The sequence below is a fragment of the Bos indicus x Bos taurus genome, chromosome 18 (genome assembly GCF_003369695.1).
Source record: "Bos indicus x Bos taurus breed Angus x Brahman F1 hybrid chromosome 18, Bos_hybrid_MaternalHap_v2.0, whole genome shotgun sequence".
In the NCBI taxonomy this organism is placed as follows: Eukaryota; Metazoa; Chordata; class Mammalia; order Artiodactyla; family Bovidae; genus Bos; species Bos indicus x Bos taurus.
In genome coordinates, this window is record NC_040093.1 from 1377692 (window position 1) to 1402290 (window position 24599).

The 24599-nt window shown below is 47.3% G+C and overlaps 1 protein-coding gene across 2 annotated transcripts; it reads right to left on the reverse strand.

Moving 5' to 3' along the window:
* Positions 1-3932: 3932 nt before the first annotated feature.
* On the reverse strand, positions 3933-21114 carry LOC113875530 (zinc finger protein 264-like). 2 transcript variants are annotated; one of them, XM_027513991.1, is made up of 5 exons: positions 20684-21114; positions 18862-18988; positions 11867-11962; positions 6835-6972; positions 3933-6185 (listed from the first exon to the last, which is right to left on the reverse strand). In XM_027513991.1, the coding sequence occupies exons 1-5, from the start codon at positions 20708-20710 to the stop codon at positions 4558-4560; spliced, it is 2016 nt and encodes a 671-aa protein (XP_027369792.1). In that variant the 5' UTR covers positions 20711-21114; the 3' UTR covers positions 3933-4557. The 2 variants fall into 2 exon arrangements, with proteins under 2 accessions (XP_027369792.1, XP_027369791.1); XM_027513990.1 differs by lacking the exon at positions 20684-21114 and adding an exon at positions 19304-20349.
* Between the last annotated feature and the right edge of the window lie 3485 nt (positions 21115-24599).

Consider the following 24599-nt stretch of genomic DNA (forward strand, 5'->3'; position numbering starts at 1 on the left):
TGCCAAACAGAAGGGAAATGTTAATAGAAGACTTGGGACTTTAAGAACAAGAGAAAGAACAATGAAATGGAAAACTGAGAGGGTACCAGGCAGGAAGGCCAGGGGTCTCCAAAAGGAGGAAATAGGCTGCAAGTGTCAGACATTTTTCTCTTAAGTGGCAGGAGGAAACAAACTAGCAGTATTTTTTTCCTTCTCTATATAAATTAAAAGGTTTCTCTTAAAATACTGTGTTGCCATAATGACACCTGGTTTCACTATTCTCAAACCTTGAGTTAACCAACGCATTTCTTATGGAAATGTTTGTCTTAAGCTATGTTAATGTACTATGCATTTACCCCAGACTCGGTCTTCAAGGAGGTTCTGCCTAACGGAGAAGGCAATGGCACCCCACTCCAGTACTCTTGCTTGGAAAATCCCATGGACGGAGGAGCCTGGTAGGCTGCAGTCCATGGGGTCGAGAAGAGTCGGACACGACTGAGCGACTTCACTTTCACTTTTCACTTTCATGCATTGGAGAAGGAAATGACAGCCCACTCCAGTGTTCTTGCCTGGAGAATCCCAGGGACGGGGGGAGCCTGGTGGGCTGCGGTCTATAGGGTAGCACAGAGTCAGAAACGACTGAAGTGACTTAGCATAATGGCTCAGAACCTACTTGACAAACCAGTACGTTATACTCAGATATTGTTCCCCTAATCTATGTAAATCAAACTATCTGTATGGTAATCTGCCTTTCTTCACAATTCAAGTCAATGGTTTTATGGCCCAGGATGAATCATCTGGTGCCAAGATTATCCCAAAATGCATCTTATGGATGGGGGTGCCTGGTGCCATTCTGAGTTTTAAGACATTCCTTTCTTTCATTAACAGACTGCTAATGACTACATAACATGCAGCTGAAGACTGGCAGGGGGGGTACTCTTTCTGCCCCCTTTTGATGCCTATGTCAGAAGCTTTCTCTATCTCCTTTATACTTTAATAAAACTTTATTACACAAAAGCTCTGAGCGATTAAGCCTCGTCTCTGGCCCCGGATTGAATTCTCCTCCAGAGGTCAAAAACCCCAATCTTTTCATTCAGCAACAACCTTTCAAAACTGGAGATACACAGACTTCACTTCTCACAAACTTTGTTTTAAAAAAAAATCTTAAGACAGTTGAGGCAAAAATTACAATATCCAATATGGTGCTCAGTATACAGTGAGAAACTATTTAGAACAACTATATTAAGAACAGGGAATGTAAAAGAACCCTAATGAAATCAAGGTTTCTATACGTCAAAGTGCTGAAATATTGATAAGTCTGTGATTAAGTTATGTATATGTAATACACTTCATACAGTAAAAAAAATTAAGATATATACTCAAAAGCATTACAGATACATCAAGTAGAATTCTAAAAAACATTAAAGTAACCCACAGGAAGGACAGGAAAGCTAAATAACAAGAACTAAAAAACAAGAGTAACACTATAAAGGGAATACAACAAAAAAAACAATTAAAATGGTACACTGAAGCTCTAATGCATCATTAACTATTTTAAATTTAGATGATCTAAATTTACAAATTAAAAGAAAGTGGCAGAAAGGGTTTAAAAAATATGACCCCAACTATTGCTGTTACAAGAAACTTAAAAAATACAAACTGCAAACACTACAATTTCTTAATTATACTTTAAGACTTCATCATTTCTCTCTGCAACTGACAAGAAATACTACACAGAAAGTCAGCAAGGATATAGAGAATCTGAAAAACATCCCCAAGAAAGAAAACTGTGCAGACATTTATAGAAACTCCACCCAATGACAGCAGAATACACATTCTTTCCAAGAAGTCTTACAGAACATTCAACAAGATTTACCACACCCAAGGGCAATAAACAAACTTCAACAAACTTAAACAGTCAAACCAAACGTGAAACAAACAAGAAATCAATAACAAGATGATACCAGAAAATGGTTCAAACAGTAGAAAATGAAATAAAAAACTTCTAAATAATCCACAGGTGACAGAAGAAGTCTCTAAAGGAATCAAGGGGTATTCAGAACTGAATAAACTGTAATAAAAACTTGTGGGACAAAACTTGAATAGTGCTGTGGTAGAACTTTATAATACTTAATGCTTCATAAGAAAACAAAAAGTGTCGAATCAATAATCTCAGCATCCCTCAAAAATTAAAAGTGCAAAATACAACCAGAGCAAAGCAGAAGATAGGCTATCATAAAAACTGGGGCAGAAATCAGTGAAAGCAAAAACAGAAAGGAACAGAAAAAAAATCAATTAAGTGCTGGTTCTTCAAAATGATCAGTAAGACTGGTAAATGTCTAAGACTGACAATGATTAAAAGGAGTTGACTATTTCCAAAATCAGGAGTAAAATGGAATATAAGTACATACCTTGCTGCTGTTAAAAAAAATAATGAGGAAAAAAAAAATGAGGGAATACTTCCAACAAGTCTAAAATTGAGATGAAATGAAACATTTCTTTGACGAGGACCAGCTATCCAATTTATCCAATATGAAAAGACACTATGAATAGTTCCATATTTATCAACTAGTATCCAGAAAATCTCCAGGCCCAAATGGTCCGTTGGACTATTATAAAACAACAATTAAAAACACTTACACACCATCTTCCTAAAAAACAGAACTTGAGAGGCCACTATCACCTTGACCTAAAATCAGACAATGATAGAAGCTAAAAACAAAGAATGGCCACTATGCACCATCAATCAAGAGATTAGAGGGAAAGTGCCTCAAAAAAATACAGTCAAATCAAATGCTTTAATATATATTTTAAAATGCATACTCCATAACCAAGTGGGGCTTATTCCAAGGATGCAAGGCTGGTTCCATATGCAAAACTCAATCAATTGGGTATCAAAGAAAAATCAGATGATCACATCAATTGATGGGAGGAAAAGCATCCAACAAAACCCAACACTCAAGCATAACAAAAATCTCACCAAATTAAGAACTGAGGGAAACTTTCTAGACTTGACAGGAAAAGTTTATGGGGAAAAAAAAAAAAAACATGTAACATTGTACTTGATAAGAAAACTGAATGTTTTCCCCCTAATATCAGAAACCAATCAAGGGTGTCCTCTCCTACTGCTCATACTCAACATCAGACTGCAAGTCCTAGCAAGTGCATTAATAAAAGGAAATGTAAAGAATACAAATAGGAAGGAAAAAAAGTATGTGCAGTTGACATTTCTAAGTACAGAATACCAAGGATTCTATCTAAAAAAACTACTAGAAATAATAACTCAGTTCAGCCAAGGCTACAAGATACCAAAATACCACCTGCAGAACAATCTTTCTATATACTACTAAAGGAAATGAGGAAATGAAAGTTTAAGAATCAGTGTCAACAGAGAATTCCCTGGCAGTCCACCACCCCAGTGGTCAGGACTCTGAGCTGGCCTGGATTTGACCCCTGATTGGGGAACTAATATCCTATAAGACACAAGGCCAAAAAAAACCCCAAATCAATGCATTTATAAATCACTTTTAAGACTTTATAGGGCCTGTATTATTGAAAATTAGGACTTCCCTGGTGGCTCAGACGGTAAAGCATCTGTCTACAATGCGGGAGACCTGGGTTCAATCCCTGGGTCGGGAAGATCCCCTGGAGAAGGAAATGGCAACCCACCCAGTACTCTTGCCTGGAGAATCCCATGGACAGAGGAGCCTAGTGAGCTACAGTCCGCAGGGTTGCAAAGAGTCGGACACGACTGAGCAACTCTACATTATTGAAAATTACAAAATGATAATGAAACACCAAGAATGCTAATGACGTGTCATATCATGTACTGTGTTCACAGTGTCACTTCTGAACTGCTCTATAGGTTTAAATCAATCTCTATAAATGCTGAAGCAATACTTTTTTGCATGCTAAGATTTATACGGGAAGTCCAAGGAACTAGGAAAGCTAAGTCAATTTAAATAATAGAGACAATTCATTTATCCAATTTTAAGATTTACGGTAGAGCTAAAATTAAGTAAACAACAGATTGAATCAATAAAAAAGTCTGAATGTTTGGTGTTTAAAACCACCAAAAAAAGTTTGTTTTTTTAAAAAAACTAAAGCCTGAAGGTCTTAACTGGCACAATAAAATGTGCCCATATATCATGTGTGTATTTTTATCTATGTAAATACCTGCCCTCAACTATCTTAACTCTCCCGACACTGGATAACAATGAGTGTATATACAAGACCCACGAAGGGTCAAGGCCCTTTGCCAGTGAAATAACATTCCACTCACCCCAAGTAAACTAAGGAACCCATGACAAAGTGCCATAAGCTTGACAGAGAAGTCTCAAAGGAACTGGGTTTGCATTTCATTTGCTTATCTAAATTTCCATCTTCTTTTTATACAAATTCCTGAGATAACACTACAGTGTAAACTAAGGAGAAAAACACAGCTAAAGGTTTCCTTAGTGCATAATAAACACTGGTCTCTCCCTTACGGATGAATTCTCAGATGCAGAATAAGGCTCCACGCTGGGTCAATTTCTAAAACAGGTCTTTACACAACTACAGATGATCTGATAGGTTTTCTCAAAGCGAAGATACTTGAGGGGTTTCTCTTTGGTATGTGCGATCAGATGTCATGGTAGATACTTTCTCTTGCAAAAGATTTTCCTCTGTGTTTACATTCAAAAAGTCTTTCCCCAATAGGAGTTCTCGGAGGGTGACAGAGGTTTGCCCACTTGTGAAGGGTCTTCCCACATTTGTCACACTGACAGAGTTTCTCCCAATATGGATCCTTTGATGCTGAGTGAGAGAGGAGCTACGACTGAAGGCCTTTCCACACTCACTGCACTTATAAGGCTTCTCTCCAGTGTGGATGATGGCATGTCTAATGAGGTTTGTGCTCCAGCAGAAGGACTTCCCGCACTCCATGCATTCATAGGGCTTCTCTCCACTATGAATCCGCTGGTGTCTGGTGAGGCCAGACCTGCGGTTGAAGGCCTTCCCACACTCCGTGCACTCATAAGGCTTCTCTCCGGTGTGGATGCTGAAGTGCCGAATGAGGTCTTTCCTAGTGCTAAAGGCTTTCCCACATTCTTTGCACTCAAAAGGTTTCTCGCCAGTGTGTGCCCTTTTATGCAAGATGAAAGTAGAGCAGTGGGTGAAGGCCCTTCCACACTCAGTGCACACAAAAGGCTTCTCCCCAGTGTGGATCCGCTGGTGCCTCTTGAGGTATGACCTGTGGTTGAAGGCCTTCCCGCACTCGAGGCACTCGAAGGGCTTCTCCCCGGTGTGGATGACGTAGTGGTGAATGAGGGCTGCGCTCTCACAAAAGGCTTTCCCACATTCGCTGCACTCGTAGGGCTTCTCCCCGGTGTGGGTCTGCTGGTGCCACATGAGGTAGGACTTGTGTTTGAAGACCTTGCCACACTCAAAGCACTCATACGGATTCTCGCCACTGTGGATGATGTGATGGCGAAGGAATCCGGGCCTGTGTCGGAAGACCTGCCCACATTCTTTGCACACAAAGGATTTTTCCCCATTGTGTCTCCTCTTATGTAAGACAAAATTGGAGCGGTGAGTAAAGGCCTTTCCACACTCACTGCACTTGTAGGGCTTCTCCCCACTGTGAATCCGCTGGTGCTGTGTCAGGTAGGACTTGCGGTTGAAGGCCTTGCCACACTCCATGCACTCGTAGGGCCTCTCCCCGGTGTGGATCATATGGTGCTGCAGAAGGTGTGTGCTCTTAATGAAGGTTTTCCCACACTCAGTGCATTCATAGGGCTTCACTCCAGAGTGAATCTTTTCATGTCCAGCAAGAAGGTGTTTCTTGTTAAAAACTTTCCCACACTCATTGCATTTGAAGAGACTTTCCTCTTCCTGAATCAGGGGATCTTTACCTGATCCACAGGAGTCACGGTCATGGACAGCACCCCCTAGAGGGACTGGTTCCTCTTCGACCCTTGAACACACACCACCAGCTGTCCTTAAGCTGCCATGTTCAGGACTTATTTTTTCATGAAGCTTCTCCCTCTGGGGGTTGATCCCTGGTACAAAGTGGTCTTCCTGCATTTCCAGCGGCCCATCCTGATCCTTGGTTTGTCCCAACTGGGAGTCTCCTGGGCCTCCCTGCATCAGTTCCTGGAGAGAGGCTCCTTTAGACAGCGTTGGTTCACAACTGGTAGGTTCTGTGGTCTTGGGTTTTCCTTCGTCAACTGAAAGAAATACAATAAACAGGGCCTGTTAGTAATCCAACACGGAAGAAATGAAATCAGCATTTCAGTGAGGAAAAAAATAAAGATGAAAGGAGTGCCTCTGGGTCTTTATGCTTTGCTACCATTGACTCTCAGGATTGTTAATTTCCTTCTTCCTTGGTCATTAGACTGCTGACTCCTTCAAAGAGAGTTTAGGTGAGGAGATAAAGGGTATGGAGTTGACATGCCACCACCATTTTATAGACGTTGCTTGACAGAGTAATAATACCTCTGTGTGCTTTCAGTTTCTATAAGTAAGGACGTCCCAATTGTAAGAACACTCGGAAAAGGGGAATTCCCTGGAGGTCCAGTGGTTAGGACTTGGTGCATTCACTGCCAGGCCTTGGTTAAATCCCTGGTCAGGGACGTACTTTCTATTCTATGACAACAGATAGCTCATTATGGGAACCTAGACAGATTATGCTAAAGAGATAACATTATGTCTGATTATAGCAGAAAGACCACACATGTAATTAGAATCTTGGGGTTTTGAACCATGAGTTATTAGCTGGCGCTCTGGAGAGGGAAAGAAGGCTAGACACTGAGTCCCATGTTCAATGACTCAAGTCAGTCATGCTTCTGTAACGAAGGTCAATAAAAATCTACATACCCGGGCTCTGGTGAGGTTTATGGGTTGCCAACACTCCGTGCACATACTGCCAAGCACTGATTCCTGGAGGTAAAGAGTCGCTGAAGACATGGAAGCTTCGTGATTGGAATACCTCTGGCCCTTCTTCTGAGCTGTATCCTGTACCAAACATACTCTGTGAGCATAACAGGTTCAAGGGGAGTTTCTCTGAGTCTAGCAAATCAATGAACCTGAGGGTGGACTGGAAACTCTTGACTTTCAGTTGGTTTAGAAGACCAAGGCAGACACGGCAGTCCTGGATTCTATGTTCCTAATCTGGGGTTTGGCTAACTGTGTGAAGGAAGAGGCCAGGGGAGTTGTACACCACAGGAGTCCTACACCAACTCCAGGCACAACAGGCACTGCCAGAGAGAGACAGTGGGAAGGATGCTACAGCCTAAGGAGACAATGTACAAAAGCCCCACAGGTCACGAGGATGGTACTGATGAGAATCCAGGGGAGCTGACTCGGGTTACTGTGAAACCTCCCAGGACATAGCTCATAAGGCAGGATGGTAAGCAGGATGGAAGGGACACACTGGGTCTGTTATGTCTGAACAGTTTGGTGAAAAGACTAGCAAAATACACATGATCTAGATAAAGAAAATGTCAATACTTTACTTGAAGACATTAAAGAGGAGCTAAACCAATGAGAGATTTAATGTAGGGGATGGTGAAATTGGAGAGAGACGGTCAAAAGGTACAAAATGCCACTTTTAAGATTAAGTAACCAAGGAATGTAATGTACAACTATAGATGACTATAGTTGACACTGCTGTATGATATAAAGAAGCACCATTAACAGAGTATTCCTAAGAGTTCTCATCACGAGAAAAATTTTTCCCTTTTATCTTTTCTTCTTTACTTTTTAACATACTGTCACCGTGCTTATTAAACTTATATTCAGAGTACATCATGCGAAATGCTGGGCTGGATGAAGCACAAGCTGGAATCAAGATTGCTGAGAGATATCAATAACCTCAGATACACGATGACACCACCCTTATGGCAGAAAGCAAAGAGGAACTGAAGAGTTTTTTGATGAAAGAGAAAGAGCAGACTGAAAAAGCTGACATAAAACTCAACATTAAAAAAACAAAGATCACGGTATCGGGTCCCATCACTGCACGGCAGATAGACAGGGTGATGATGGAAACAGTGACAGACTTTATTTTCTTGGGTTCCAAAATCACTGCAGATGGTGAGTGCAGCCATGCAATTAAAAGATGATTGCTCCTTGGAAGAAAAGCTATGACCAACCTAGAGAGCTTATTAAGAAGCAGAGACGTTACTTTACTGACAAAGGCCCAACTAGTTAAAGCTATGGTTTTTTCCAGTAGTCATGTATGGATGTGAGAGTTGGACCATAAAGAAAGCTGAGCCCCAAAGACTGGATGCTTTTGAACTGTGGTGTTGGAGAAGACTCTTGAGAGTCCCTTGGACTTCAAGGAGATCAAACCAGTCAGTCCTAAAGGAAATCAGTCCTGAATATACATTGGAAGGACTGATTCTGAAGCTGAAACTTCAATACGTTGGCCACCAGATGTGAAGAACTGACTCACTGGAAAAGACCCTGATGTTGGCAAAGTTTGAAGGCAGGAGGAGAAGGAGACAACAGAGGATGAGATGGTTGGACGGCATCACCGACTTGATGGACATGAGTCTGAGCACGCTCTGGGAGTTGGTGGTGGACAGGGAGGCCTGGCATGTTGCAGTCCATGGGGTTGCAAAGTAGGACTTGACTGAGCAACTGAACTGATCTGATACAGGAAGATGGATGTTAGCTTAACCAACTGGTAATCACTTCATAATGTATGTAAATCAAACCAGCATGCTCTGTGCCTTAAAACTTATACAGTGATGTATATCAATTGTTTCTCAATAAAACTGGAAAAAATGAATCATATGAAGCTGACAATTCTATCCCAGTGAATGTGTATATTCAATACAATTTCCAATAAAATACCAATTGGGTTATTGTGGAACTCAGTAATTTTACCATGGGATTTGCATGAAAAATCAAAGATGCAAGAATAATGAGAATTAAAAAGATATCTACCTTAGCAGGTAACAAGATTCTAGACTTTAAGACACTGTGGTCCTGGTACAGAGAAGACACAGGCAATGGAAAAGAACCGAGAGCCCGGGAAACACACACACGTGGAGCTCTGGGGAATGGAACGAAGGGAGAGCAGTTCACAGTAAAAGGAAAGGACATAGAGTAAATGGAGCTAGAAAAATGGGTGACGCTGGGAATGACAACACCGTATTCCTGTCTCACACTATCCTCAAATTCTACCTCACACCAGAAAGAGTTAAATGTCAGGTGCCAAGCTTAGAACATCTTATAATGAGGACATCTTTTTGATATTAGGGATGGAGCAGCACCTATAACTGATAAAAGTATCAGTAATGTACAAAAATTCCTAAAAACAAAAGGCAAACAAAGTTAACAGAACACCTGGCATTTTCCATGAACTGACATTTCAAAGAAGAAAATACAGCTGTTCGTCAGTATCCACAGGGGAATAACTGGTATCAGAAGACACTTCCTGCTCAACACCCAAATCCAAAGATGCTCAAGTCCTTTACATAAAATGGCAGTTTTTGCACATAACCTACACACATCCTCCTGTGTACTTTAAATCGTCTCTAGAGTGCTTGTAATATCTAATACAATGTAAATGCTATGTAAATAATTGCCAGCACAAGGCAAACTCAAGTTTTGCTTTTTCGAGCTTTCTGGGATTTTCTTTTCCCCCAGTGTCTTCAATCCATGCTTGATGAATCCAGAGTCAGAACCTGCAGATGAGGAGGACAACTGTACAAATGGGCCGATAATTACATGATGAGAAGCTAAAGCTTGTGAACAATTAAGGAAATGCAAGGCAAGCTCACCTAACACACAGTTTTGTCCGTGTGTTAAGCAAAAATAAACGTGCCTGAGAGCATGAAGGACAGAACAGGACATAGTCAGTGGAATCTAGAGAATTATAGATGGGCAGATCTCTTTTAGAAAACCACGGCAATTGTCACCTAAACTTGAAAGTTTGCACAGCTACAATCCAACAATTTTACTCCTAAAAATGACAAAAGACAGGCCTAATCGTGTGCAAGATGACCAATACATACGAACTTTCCTGGTAGCACTGTTTATGAGAATGATGAAATGTAAAAAAGTAAATGCCCTAGAGAGTGGATAAATATGAAACAGGAATATTTTTTATTTGCTTCAAGTGCAGAAACTTGGGCACATTTTTATGTTAAGTAGACAAAGGATAAAGTTACTAAGGGGTTTCCCTGGTGGCTCAGAAGGTAAAGCATCTGCCTGCAATGTGGGAGACCCGGATTCGATCCCTGGGTCAGCAAGATCCCCTGGAGAAGGAAATGGCCACCCACTCCAGTACTCTTGCCTGGAAAATCCCATGGACAGAGGAGCCTGGCGGGCTACAGTCCATGGGGTCGCCAAGAGTCGGACACGACTGAGTGACTTCACTTGCACTTTCAAAGTTACTAAACAAGCACTAAATAAGAAATACTTTCCCTAAAAGGTGTAACCTAGACTCTGGTTCAAGAACTGGCCATGAAGTGTGCCAAGATCTCTTCCACCAGGTGAAAGGAAAACTACAGCCTGGGAACCTGAGTGCAGAAGGGCTGAGGACCAAGCAGGAGTTTACTGTGGAGCCCTGCTGACACCCCAGGGCCATGCGCTGAGACACCGGCACTGGGGAGGCAGTCCCTGTCGGGAGGGCCGGACGCAGGGCTGCTGGGGGTGGGTCGAGGGTCTGGGGCGGCATCCAGTCTCCAGCCTGTGCGGACGGCAGGACCACGTGCTCAGGCGTAGGAGGGGAGGAGTGAGCACCGGGATGGGTTCTCTGCCAGGCGTGCTCACTGGCTGCCTCTGAGATCCTCAGGTGGAGGTGTGTGGAGAGCAGGGGGCAGAGGCTGGGATGCCCCTCTGAGGGGCCACCGATGGCCCCACAAATGCTCACAGGCCAGCTGGGCCACGGAGTGACTAGGAGTGGAAAGAGCACGCCTCTGCAGCAGCCCCAGCTTCACATACGACGGCTCCAGTGCCCTCAGCAGCCCAGACGTGGGCACACAGGACAAACGTCACTGGGAGGCTTTACCCAACAGGAGGAGACGGGCGACAGGGGACAAGGGAGGGCTCCTCAGTGTCTGAAACGATAGTTTGGGAAAGGGGAAGCAGAGGAGTGCTGGAGAGGCGCTGGGCAGGGAAGACGTGAACCACACTGTTCATCGTGACTAACGGGACGTGGCGGTACCAGCAGCTCACCTCCCACGAGACACCGACTACGGCTCAGACCCTGTGCTGAGCAGTTTTATGTTTTAAAACTGCACACCCCCAGCAACCCCAGGTCAGAGCGACTACCGTGACTGGCGCCTTCAGGAGCAGACCCCCCTCACCAACCTCCTGCTCCTCTCCTGAGACGGAGGGCTCAGTCACAGCTCTCTGCCCACCCCCCAAGTGTGGCCAAGAGCCCAGTGCCTTCCAGTGGAGGGATCAGAGGGCTGCTGTTTATGGGAGTCAGAGTGGCGTCATCCCCCACTTCTCTGCTAGCTGCAGGGGTCAGGGCACCTGAAGTCACACACTGACGACAGAACGAACCCAGGGCCCCGAGCGGCCGCGTGCTGCAGAGCTCCCCGCGACCCACAGGACCGGGTGCGAGTCAGAAACAGCGCCTCCACGTGCTTGAGCTCCGAGACGCCGGAGTCCCCCTGACACAGCAGCCAGGCTGCAACTCAGACGAACTTACGTGCAGACACAAGGAGATCCCAAATTTCACTGGGACCACAGAGCTGGTGGTCGGCACCCAGGCCTGAAGCCCAGGACACATCTGAGCTCGTACACCGTTGACCTCGGCGAGGACAGAGGGACCTGGGGTCAAAGGGCTCCGTGGCTTCCAGATCACCAGAGGCCCGAACAAGACGCTTCCCAGGGAACCAGGGCCAGCGGCTTCCGGCAGGGTCTCTGCCCACAGCTTGGCTCCTACCTGCACAGGTGCTTCGGGAGAGGTCTCTCTTCACCGTCCACAGCTCCTGCCCGTGCTCCAGCCGGTAGATCAGCTCAGGTCTGGGGACAGGACACCCTGGGCATGGAGAATAAAGGAAGACACAATGGTGTCTGTGAAAACTGAGAAGACCTCTCAGTCTCGCATGGGACTTCAGGATGTGGACCTCAGAATGAAGCTGCTCCCACCCACCGACATCTGGACTTGTGACCCGGACAGCAAGGTTAGAAGCAGCACTCCTGGGACCTAGACTTCAGACAGCAGTGAGAGTTGTGCAGACAGCACCTGTGCCCTTTGACCTCCATCATGTAGAGCTCCAGGAGACCTGTTCAGTTGTAGCCAAGAGACCCAGAAAACATGACCCCTCCTTCCAGAGGCTGTTTCCTAATTAATACAAGTGAGTCTCAATCGTGTGAGCATCAAAACCTCCCGGGATGTCTGGTTCATATCCAACTGAAAGCTCATCTCTGCAGATAGGGCCTGGGCAGCAATAGATTAAAACCACCCCAGACTCTGGCATCAAGAAGGACCGAAAAGTCTGGTCTCCACCAACTGGCAGGTGAGCCACCAGGCACTCTGGAGAAGAGCACCCCAGTCCAGGATGGCTGAGAGAGGGGACTCGCCGGTGCCGTGTCCTGCAGCAGCCTGGGTCACCCAGCAGGTCGCCTGCCTGTCAGGAAAGCTGCCCAAGACTCTAGACCAGGAAGAAGCAGAGCAGCAGACAATTGGGTTGCAAGCCACGAACCCGTGAGCCAGTCCCAGCCTTGTGCTTCTGACTGGTGAGGTAATAAAAAACTTCTTCCAGAGTGAAGACTGAGCCGATCTGCCACATGCAACCACACACAGATGCAAGGGCAAGACAAGTGGGTTCCACAGGAAGTGGATGGCGGAGGCGCCAGGACTCGCAGATGATCTCCTCTGGCAGATCCAGGGTTCATCACTCATCACTAAGCAACTGTGCTCTCCTGTCTGCTCCGATCCCGGCACACGGCTCAGCCACCAGGAGTCACCCTCCCGACAACCTCAGGGCCTTCGCACGTGCTGACCCTCCTCCCTGGGTCTCCACTCAAATGTTGCCCCCTGAGAAGACTCTGCTGAACCCTGGAGAAGTCCAGGTGCTTAACCAACTCACCACACCACTATCAACTTTTAATCTTAATTATAAGTGAAAATTAATTTGTACAGGGTATAACCATATCACAGGAATTGTGCCAAGCTATTTAAATGCATTACATTATTTAAAATGGCAATAAACTGATGGAATAATTTAAAGAACTCACATATTTGAAACATAGACTCTTTTCAGTCAAAATAAGGTATGATGACCTCATTGATGTAAGTCTTTTGAGTCCCTAGCTGCCACCTGATCTGAGAAGAGACTAATCTTGTTAGTTGGTCTCTCTGTGGTCAACATACCAAGTTTCTGGATTGGTGACCCAGGGGCAACCAGGTAACTGGTACTGCACCAGGCCAAGGTCCCCTCAAAGATGCAACTGTGATCAACTAAACCAACATCACTGAAATCTGGGGGCAGGTGGGGAGAGGCACTCAACCCAGCTTACTCCAGACCGTACAAGCCCTGCCGTGGGTCTGGGCGCTCCTGAGGAACAGACGCCCAAAGGTCGCACCACTGCTGTCTGGAGGCACAAGCCCCAGCCCCTCCCTAGAAAAGGAAGCCGCCACTCACAGACTCACCACTTGGGACTGCTAGGAACCTACCAGGAAAACACCCAAGTAAAAAAAAAAGGGTCAGGGATAGAAAGGTGACCAAAAAAAAATTTTTTTTTGGTTTGGAGGTAAAAAAGGAGTGGGGAGGAGGAGGAAGGGACTAATTATTATGCCATGCACCAGGGCCATGCCAGGGAGAGGCTGAGCTTCAAGGCCCAAGCCCCTCCCCGACAGGAGATAGACTAAAACTAAAAACCAGGGCTTTAAAAGAATAAAAGCCCAAAAGGAAAAAAGGGAGGGAGTGGTGGCACACACTTTAAACCTTATTTACCAAGCAAATGCCAGGTCTAGCAAACACAGTACTGGTTCTAGACTGGTACTGATTCAAACATAGTAACAACAAAAGCCAAACCAAAAGCCCTACATAACAAGAAGAGAGTAAAACATTTAACGAAATAACATACATGACTAAATTAGAACATAGTTAATAGTTGGACCCAACTGGAAATCCGAAATTTTTATACTAAAACTTACGTAGTAAATTATTATATATAAATAACATAACTGAATGTATTTAAAAAGTTTATATTACTGAAACATAACAAGGCACAGACTGGTTTGTCTGATCCTACAACACAAGTTTTTGAATTATTTTCAGAATTTGCTAAACTGCACCAACAGACAAAACCTCATGAACTTAATACTGTGGCTCAAATCATAGTTATACCCGGGAATCCCCCTAAACTGAAACACTGCACTCTGCCATCTTAAAAAGTAACTGAATACTAAAGAGGAAAAATCGGCATTTCTCACTTTAACTCTACAGCTTTGCCTGAACTTCCTATAGGCCAAGTAACCACTGTTCTAAAAGTACCCCACATTGGGCACTGATGCTCTGACATAGTACATAATTAAGATGAATTTCTGGCACTTATAAATTAATTGACTTGATAAAATGGGACCCCATACACCTGAGTGAAAATAATTATCCAGCCCAGCGTTAAGTTGAAAAGGAAATTTCAGGGAGCAAATCTTATATGTAAGACCTAATTCATCAAGGGGTGATGATCCCCACTGCTGCTCCATTTGACAGCCCAACTGTGTCTGTTCTTAAACCTGAAAAGACCCAGGGCCCCTCACTGTGAGTTACTGCAACCTGCATTCTGTGGTCCCACCCAGCTTTAGGGTTCCTGTCATGGACTGAACTGTGTGCCCTTAAGATGAATGTGTTACCCCCTAGTCCCCAGTGTGATCCAATTTGGACTTAGGGCCTTAAAGAGGTAATGAAGGTGAAACGAGGTCATGGGGTAGGGCCCTGATCTGGTAGGACTGGTACCCTCTGAAGAGGAAGTCCCTCCAAGCCAGAGCAAAGGTCATGTAAGGACTCCCAAGCAGGCGGTCAGCAAGAGATCCTCATCAGGAACTGAACTGGGCCGTCCAGCCTCCAGAAACTGTGAAAATAAAGCTATTTAACCACTGAGCTGACTAACAAGATCCACACAGCCCAAACCCAGCAGTATCAGAAGCCAGTAATTACTCGCCCTGACAGACTCGGCTAAGGTGCTCTGTTTGGTGTCTGTTTTGACGGCCTCACAGCCTTGGTCTGCCTTCACTCTGAAGGGAAACAGAACTCCTCTCCCAGGCTGCCAACACCCACACCCTTGGTAGCTAAGACCCCAACTGCACCCTTCTCTGCAGGAGCACAGGCAACGTTACACCGACCACAGCCTTTCTCAGGAGACGCTGTCTGACACAGGGCGGACAGTAGGCCCGTTACACCGACCACAGCCTTTCTCAGGAGACGCAATCTGACACAGGACAGACAGTAAGCCAACACCTGTTAGACCTCTGGGACTACTTTAGATAACATTCCCATGTAGTATGACTTTGGTGGCCATGTATTCCTCGTTTATAAATTTTACTTCATCTCCCTGATGCTGATTCTTATAAATCAGCCCACCATAAACAGGCCTCCCTCCAACAAAGGCCCTAAAATCTGCTCACAATACTGCTGGAAAGCCAGTCCCACTAGTGCCCTCAGAGACTCCTTCACTAAAGGGCTTTGACAACCTCTTCGCACACCTCCTGGAGTTTCTGAAGCATGGACCAGGGCCATGAGATGCCCAGACTGTGCCCTCAGCCTGCTGCGACGTGCTGTCCAGACCACCACGAGCCACACACAAGGCTCTCCTGACAACAAAGGCTCTCTCAGACCTGGACCTCTGACCTCCACACCCAGGTGCCCATCACGTTCTGGGTCATGAAAACAGCACAGCCCAAGCTCAGCACAGCTATCGAGAGCTCAGGACAGGATGGCACGGACCCTAGGCCCTCTGACACATTCCATTCGGACGCGGCAGTGGCTTCTCCTGTCCTCAGCTCCTTGCCAGATGCCGTGGTGCTGGAGGGGTCACCCCTCCCGATGGGCCTCGGCTACGCAGGGAGATTGAGTGAGTGATTGAGTGAGTGAACCGCTGTGGGAGTCCCTCAGTCTGCTGTCCATCATAGACGATGCAACTTAGTAGAATGCTGCGGCTTTCTACCCTGTAGCCAGGATGTCCCAGTGAAAAATGGGACCTAAGAAACACTGTGCCGCCTATTCAGGGAGTCATCTTAGTACCAGAAGCCCTGATCAGCCAACAGCTTCACGTTCATTATCAACTGTTGGGCCACCACTTCAAAACTACCTCCTTCAGGGTAAAGAACCTCTTGTCTCACAAGTATCACAAAAATAAGTCAAAGTCACACATCCCTACATTTATAAAAGTGACCACGCAAGCCTTGCCAGGACGCTCCCGAGTCCCTCTGGAGTGACAGACATTACTGACAGTGACCAAGATACACATTTCACTTCACAAACTACACAATGCTGGGCTCTGGTGAGAGGCATTCAACTGAGCTTCGCGGCCCCAAATAGCTGGTTTAACTAGAGAGTAATAATTTCCTTCAACAACTCCTTTTCAAATTCTAGTCTGACAAATAAATCCCCAAATAAGCCTCTATCTCTCCGCTTAGCCTTAATTCAAGGTTCCTTGGCCTACTTACAACACACCAACTTCAAAAACGTCCCACTGCCCTTTGCTACGCTGAAGGGGAACGTGGCTTCCCTCTATGCACACCAAGACTGGCTCTCCAGGAGGCCACTCACACTGCCCTCCCTGTGGTTATGCACGGAGCTTGCCATCATCCCACGAGGCCCGAGGTGAGACTGAGGGAGCACACGCTCCGGGGCACACTAACCAGGGACTGTCCTGGAGCCTGGGCAGCTGCTCATCTGATGTGGGATCCATCTGGCCTGAACTCCAAAACAAAACAAACAAACCAAACCTTGAACAAGAGCCCTATGCCACTCTGAGAACTGCTATTCTGATACTGGTCTGGGTACTTTCAACGGTTTATAACTCAGAGACCTGAACCCTCCTAGGAAGCCACTGTTTCAAACAAACAAGCAAATACCAAGGTGGTCATCAAGTCGAGTGCATACCCACTTGCAAAGGTTACCTTGTCCCACGCCCCATCATTGAGATGACGTCATCAGGGACACTAAAACTCTCACTCTAGTGGATACCTATGAACTGCCTCTCCTAGGACACAAATCAGATCTGGGAGCTTTTGGCTTTCTACTAGGGATTCTATCATACACGATCATGTTCCTGAGCTGCTGTCTACGATCCTGGTAAATTCCTCAACCTGCCAAAGGGGAGACCTGGTAGAGGATGCTACTATCTGTGACATTTTAAGAACGAATGGAGATTATGGCTTCCCTCACGAGGCATTTGTTTCCTATAATCAACCTTCTAAATCTCTGGAGAGCGGCACCCACTTCCCAAAGGTGCCTCCCCACTACCCACTCCAGCTTTCTGCCTGGAAGGTGCGGAGAAGAGGGCCGCAAAAAAAGCCGAAATGCCCAAGAACACCCACCAGGAAAACAGAACAGCACCTCAGAGGCCGGAGGCAAAGATGTCAAGCATGTGCGGAAACAGCAAGACGCCAGTGACCAAGACGTCAGAGACCGGAGCAGTGAGCACAGGGAGAGCTTGCGGGGGGCGGGTGGAGGGATCAGGGCTCAATAGTGGGCTATTTTGTTTAATTGTTATAAAATATCTAAATATGTCAAGCTTTTCCTGATTTTGTTCAACCTCCTCTCACTAACGCAGAACATAATCCCAGGTCTCTAAGAACAGGCCTGTCTCACCAAAGCCCTGGGTTTACAGCCCTCCCTTCCCTCAAACTGAGCAGCCTGAGGGGACCGTCCCCGAGCTGCTGTTTCTCCACCGTGGCTCTCCATCCAGTGCAGACTGGGTCATCCTCAGCTGAGCGGGGCTGTCGTGTCCACCCTCTGGTGCTGAGGGGCATCTCTGGACTCATCACCAGACCCCGGGACCACTCACTCCCACATGTGACGGGCAGATGCAGCAGACGCTGCCTGATGTCTCCTGGGCACAAAACCGCCACATGCTGAGACGCACTCCTCTCCCAGCTTCTCCTTCTTGGACCAGCAGATGATCCCGGCCGAGACTGAGCGAACATGAGACACCCGTGAAGGCGCAGGAGGACAGAGAAGCCCCCTGACTGAGACCCTGCGGCTAGACAGGACCTGCTGGCACTGAAGGCAAAGGCCTCCTGGGGCCCCGGCTGCCTCACCCTCTTCCTGGAGAACAGCTTGTCACCCACATCCTGTGCACTCGGGTATAGGGGACGCTTGGGAACCGGTCTCATTCGGTCCGCTCCCTCTCTGGAATGTGAAACAGGAACTCAGACAGAGGCTGGTCTGTGCTGGGCCCTGGGCTGAGAGGCTCAGGTGGTCACTTCCGCCTCACGGACACCCCCACCCCCACCCAGAGCCCTGTAGCAGAGAAAGAGCAACAATATAAACATACGAAGAAGTAGAAACAAGGCATCTGGAGCCTTGGAGAGCAGGGATTGGGGTGGTCACTCCTGTCAAACTTGCTGGGGTGCAAAAGCCATTCTGAAAAGACAGGGACGTGAGCAAAGCCAGAGAAAGAAGCCAGGATGGAAGACCCAGAAGCCAGAGTAGAATCCTGGTTCTCTTATTCCATTCCCATGTGGCCCGACTGGAAATGCTGCCTTTGGGCTCTGCAGAACATTCATTTTCTTCCACCACTTTCTAAGAGCCAAAGGAGTCTTTCTTGCCCAAAGTGGCACTAAGATAGCAGGCAGGAAGAGATGAATCTCAAACATGAGTGAAGCTGTAGGGCAGGTAGGCTTCTGGATCAGCTCAGCATGGAGCTAGAGTGTGCCTGCAGGGAAGTGGCAGGTGCCCTGCATGGCTGAGTGAGAGGCCTTACCCAAAGACACCAGGAGCCTGCACGTCTCCAGCATCACCTCCCGGTACAGGGTCCTCTGAGCCGGGTCCAGATGCCCCCACTCCTCCTGGGTGAAAGTCACAGCCACATCATCAAAGGTCACAGACACCTGTCAAGCAGAGGTAGCAGAGCTCATTTCTAAAAGGCTGGTAAAGGTGCAGAGAGATCAAGACCCTAATCATGGAGCATCTCCTGAGGGCAAGATCCAGGCTGGGCTGAAGGGGAGGTGAACAATGTTTTGGACATAATACAGTAGTGTATTATGAAGTCTGTAAGAGAAGTCTCCTATGTGGGACCACTGGAAAGTCACACAAGACAATGGAAGTGATGTGTGGGCTGTGAAGTGCAGACAGGGCTCTAGGACATCAGAGGAATGAGTACATAATGGTAATAACAGTATCAATAATGGTAACAACAGCAGTACCTGCGCCTCCCTGGTCCTGCTAACTGCCTGACCCATGCTGAGGGCTTCATATCCTGGTTAGAGCGACTAAAAGTCCCCACTTCTTTTGTCAGTCTCCAGTGGTTTGCATCCAAACTCTTGAAACCCGACACTTGCCAGCTGTGTTACCTTGGAGACATCAATCACTTCATTTCTCTGAGCCTCCATTTCTGGATCAATACAATAACAGTTCCCACTTCACCAATAACAGTCATGAGTTTTAGAAAATTATTCAACATTCCATGGGCTTTGGCATTTTCCTTGATTCCCCCACAGACTCTGAGTAAATCTCTCATTACCTCCATGCCAGTCAGTGACCTGAGGCTAAGGGAGCTCCACCAATCCACCCAATCATGTGTCCTACAAACCAAAGGCAAGATTTTTAACACAGGCCAGTATTAACTCAGGGTCTAACAATGTAACCTGACATTCTTTCACCAAAGTGAACACCTAGTGATGAGGCTGTGAGGCATTTACAGCAAATGTTTGCTGTTAAACCCATTTCATCATGCCTGAAAATATTTCTGTGAACATGCACAGAGGAGCAGAGCCTTCGTCACAGACCTCCTGAGAGAAACTCCTGAAGGGGTGGCTCTACCTGGGTAATGGCAGGGTCTGGACCAACTCCCCAGCCCCTCCTGGTCTCCAGACTCCCAGAGATTCCACAATGAACCGTTTAGCCCCTTTCTTCCTGGTCCCTGCCAAAACTCACCCCGTGCCAGGACTACTTCAGACCAGGGATCACAAGTGGCCAAGGCTACCGCTCGCTTTGACCATGAGATTGGCCACCATGGCTGACCTGGCTGAAAGTGAGTGCAACATTAAGCAAAGGCCCACAGGATCTCGCCAACTCAAGTCTCAGCATCTGGGAGGAACCATGGCAACCTCGCGGGCCTTCTGTACCTTGGCTTTGTCAGTGCACTCATCTCACCCTCCAACGCCCAAGGCCACCAGGAGTAGTAACACCACGGCAAGTAGGGGGCGTGGGTGTATCCTCGCAGCACACGGTGGGGTTAGGGATTTACCAAGTATGATGGGGGCTCATCAGGTGGCTCAGCGGATTAAAAAAAAAAAAAAGCAGCAGCAGCCCATGGACAGGGGAGCCTGGCGGGCTACAGTCCCCGGGGTCGCAAGATTCGGACATGACTGAGCGACTGAATAACCACCTGGAGGAAGCAGAAGTCATTTCTCTACAACTTCTGGGCACCTGTCAGAGCCCAGCAGCTTTCAAGACCGGGAACACGTAAGAGGCAAAGCGGCTCCACACACCAGAGCATACAGCCGCGTGGACACATCCGGGGTGCCTGCCGGAACCGCCTCTGCCCTCAAAGATGAGCGGTACCGCCACTGCCGTCCACTCACCTGGGTCCGGTGGGTCGGCGCCGCCATGATGGGAGCTGCGGCCCAGGCCGCCTGGGAGAGGCGAGCCCCGGGCGGCCCGCTGCCCCTCGTCTCCGCCCGCCTGGGCTGGGCGACCTCGGCTGACCGCCGCCCTGCGCGAACAAGCCGCCCCGGAGCCGGGCGCCGCCCTCGTGAACGCGGAGACCAGGGCCGCTGCTGAGGCCCGCAGAGGCCGCGGGCCGGCGGGCGACCAGGGCACGCCACCGTCTAGGGACTCACGACCCGCTCAAAGGCACGAAGGGGATCCGCACCCCTCTGCTCGGGCCCCACGAAAGGCCAGGGGAGCCGCGCGAGCCCAGGACTCCGCCCGTCGAATCCTGTTGGGAGCGAACCCTGTAGGCAAATGGCGTCCACAGAGAGAAACCGGAAATCCCGCCCACGCCCCAGGAAACGCCCCTACGTCTTTGGCCAGCGCCCGCCTCAGGCGCATAGCCTCTGGGTAAGATAGTCTCCGCTAGATCCGCGAAGGCGAGGGGCCGGGTAGCCAGCCGGGTATTGCTCCACACGAGAAGCTGAGGCCAGCCTACACGGGCTTCTTCATGCTGGATTCAAGTCGGGTGGACGAGGGGCCGGGGGCAAGAGAGTCCGTGCAGTGACCCAGGGAAACTGAGGCTAGGAGTGCTGGGACATTCGCCCCCGGTGGGGCCAAGTGCAGAGTGTGGGGCTGTGACCTGGGCTTGCAGCTGGCCGAGTGGTTTTCCTTACCCCGCTGCTCCTTCCTGGATCCTCTCTTTTTTGTTGTTGTTGTTACCTCGCGAGGCTTGTGGGCTCCTAGTTTCCCGACCAGGGATGGAACCCACATCCCTACAGTGGATACTCAGGGTCCTAATTGAGGTAGAAGTTAGATGGGCTCCAGGTTAGACGTTTACAACTAGCTTCCTGTTTGCATTTCCAGAGACAAGATGTAGGTGGACTCCAGTCAAGGCATTTAAAATCAGCCCCCTGTTTGCCCTTCAAAAATGGGAAGTAACAGAACAGTAAATAGCCAGGCTTTGTTTCTTGTACACTGTGTTCAGTTCTGTCCGACTCTGCGACCCCATGGACTGTAGCCCTGCAGGCTTGTCTGTCCATGGGATTTTCCCAAACAAGAATACTGGAGTGGGTTGCAGGACTGAACCCTTGTCTCTGGCGTCTCCAGCATTGCAGGCAGATTCTTTACCACCTGGGGAGCTCTTGTAGATGCCTTAAGTTAATAGTCATGGCAGAGACAAAGGGGCAAAATCCTGTTTGGGTCAAGTGTCCTTTTTTGGGACAAAGGAGACACTGCACATGAGCAGAAAGGCTCCTTGGGGTCAAAAGTCAGAGGATAACACCAGCCCATAATGAGTCTCCTTCCAGAAGCCTTCACTTCAAGATCCATCTTGGCTGAGGTGTATGTGTGTGTGTGTGCACCCAGGGGAGGGTCCTGAGACAATTTAGCCAGGAGTGGGGTACAAAGCAAGATGATTGGCCAGAAGGAAGACAAAGACCCAGAAAGCTGCCCCCTTGTAAAGGATTTAAACTTCCCAGAGTCATTACTCTAAGTTTTCCCATGCACCTTTCTGAATGTATTTTTCAATAAACTTTTACTTTACACTTTACTTTCTGCCTCCTTGCCTGAATTCATTCTTGACTAGGCAGGCAAGGACTAGGGACTCAAGCCCTAACTGCTGGCCCCTGTGGTCCAGTGGTTAGGACTCCTGGTAAGGAAAACTAAGACCTTGCTTCCAGCTACTATTCACTGCCACTTACTACTGTGTGCGTCCAAAATCATAACCACTGGACCACCAGCGAATTCCCAAGAGCCTCTTCTCAAAACCTAGCAGGACTGTGTGGAGCCTCCTCCACCACCACACCTCTCTGTGTCCCTACTTCTTGTTTGTGGCAACAGCTTTAGTTGACTTGGACTCCCTGATTTCCAAACGGTGGGCTCCAACAGTTAATCATTTTAAGAGGCAACAATTCGAACAAAGAAGAGGCAGTCAAACAGAGAAGGAGAAAATAAGCAATATGTCAATCTGTAGGATGGGGTCATAAGAGCTTAGCTCTCCTCGAGGAAGACAGTTAACAATGTCTGAAGCACATTTTAAGTTGTTTTTTTATAGAAACCAAATTCTCACCAGGTGGAAACTGCTGACCTCAAACACATAGACCACAGACTGCTTGGAATCAGAAGATTGATGGTGAGCTTCCTGAAACACGACCCTGCTACCTCAGCATCAAACAATCAGAAAATTCTCCATGAGCTGATCATGCATCCTGGGACCCTCTCCCCTAACACTGTCTTTAAAAACCCTTGCCTGGGGACTTTCCCTGGTGTCCAGGGGTTAGGAATCTGCCTGCCAGTGCAGTGGACATGGGGTCGATCCCCTGGTCTGAGAACTAAGATCCCACATGCTGCAGGGCAACTAAGCCCATGCATTGCAACTACTGAAGCCCTTGTGCTCTAGAGTCTGTGGTCAGCAACAAGAGAAGCCACAACTCAGGAGTAGCCCGCAGTCTGTGCAGCTAGAGGAAGCCTGAGCATAGCAATGAAGAGCCTGTGTGCCATGGAAAGACCCAGTGCAGCCGTGTACTAATTAATTATCAATAAATGTGTGTTTTTTTTAAATAAACCCTCGCCTGAAGCCATCAAGGTGTGAGTGTGAGCTCCCCATTCTCCTTGGTCGGCGCCCTGTGATAAACGCTGTACTTTCACCACAACCCGTTGTCAGGTTGGCTTTGCTGTGCATGGAGTGAGTGAACCTGAGTTTGGCTTGGTAGCATTCTAAGGGAACATATTTTTTTTTTAAGTAGCTTAAAAATTACCTTGAAAAGGAAACCAGAAGTCCCATCTTGATGCACTGCACACATGCCTTACTGCACTCCCGAGTCGTCTTCTACCCTCAGTCTCCTTCATATATAGTTGACCTAGGTCACCTGAAGCATGGATTTTCCATCCCCTGAAAGCCACATGTTGAAGAGACCTGGGGAGGAAATGAAGACTCCAGGTTTTTGTTTTTTTTTTGTTTTTTTTTGGCTGCCCTGGGTCTTTGCTGCTGTGCAGGGTTTTTCTCTAGTTGTGGCGAGTGGGGGCTACTCTCTGTAGTATGCGAGCTTCTCATTGCAGTGGCTTCTCGTGTTGTGGAGCACAGGCTCTAGAGCACACGGGCTTCAGTCGTTGCAGCCCGTGGACTCAATAGTTGCAGCTCCCGGGCTCTAGAGCACAGGTTCAATAGTTGTGGCTGACGGGCTTAGTTGCTCCTCAGCATGTGGGATCTTCCCAGATCAGGGATTGAACCCATGTCTCCTGCATTGGCAGGTGGATTCTTTACCACTGAGCCACCAGGGAAGACAAAGACTCCAGTCTTTAACATGATAAATTTGAAAGGTTTATGAGACCACAAAGTATGTGTCACTTAGGCATTTCAACCTATGATTGAACATTAAGAGAGAGTTCAAGCCTGCATATATAAATTTCAAAGTTGTTACCTTATACTATCATTTTAAGTCATGGTTAGATGAGACTTTCAAGGGAATGAGTGAAGACAGAAGAAGAAAATGATCCGAGTGTGAATACTAGACCCACGCAATTGATGACAGGAAACTAACAAGCTCATGTTAGAGCTTCCAGTGTCCACCAAGAGGTAGATTAAGCAATCTGAGAAGTCACCATTGCTGATTTTCCCCCCATAAATGTGGAGCTGAAAGAATAAAGTGAATTTTTCATGATTTGAGGGTGCATACAGATCGAGAAATGGAATCAGAGAGTGCATAAAATGCCTCTAAGGGATTTAATTTTTTTTTTTTTTTTTTTAAGGAGAGAGAAGTGGAAGCAGTGACAGGTTTTATTTTCTTGGGCTCCAAAATCACCGAAGATGGTGACTGCAGCCATGAAACTCAAACACACTTGCTCCTT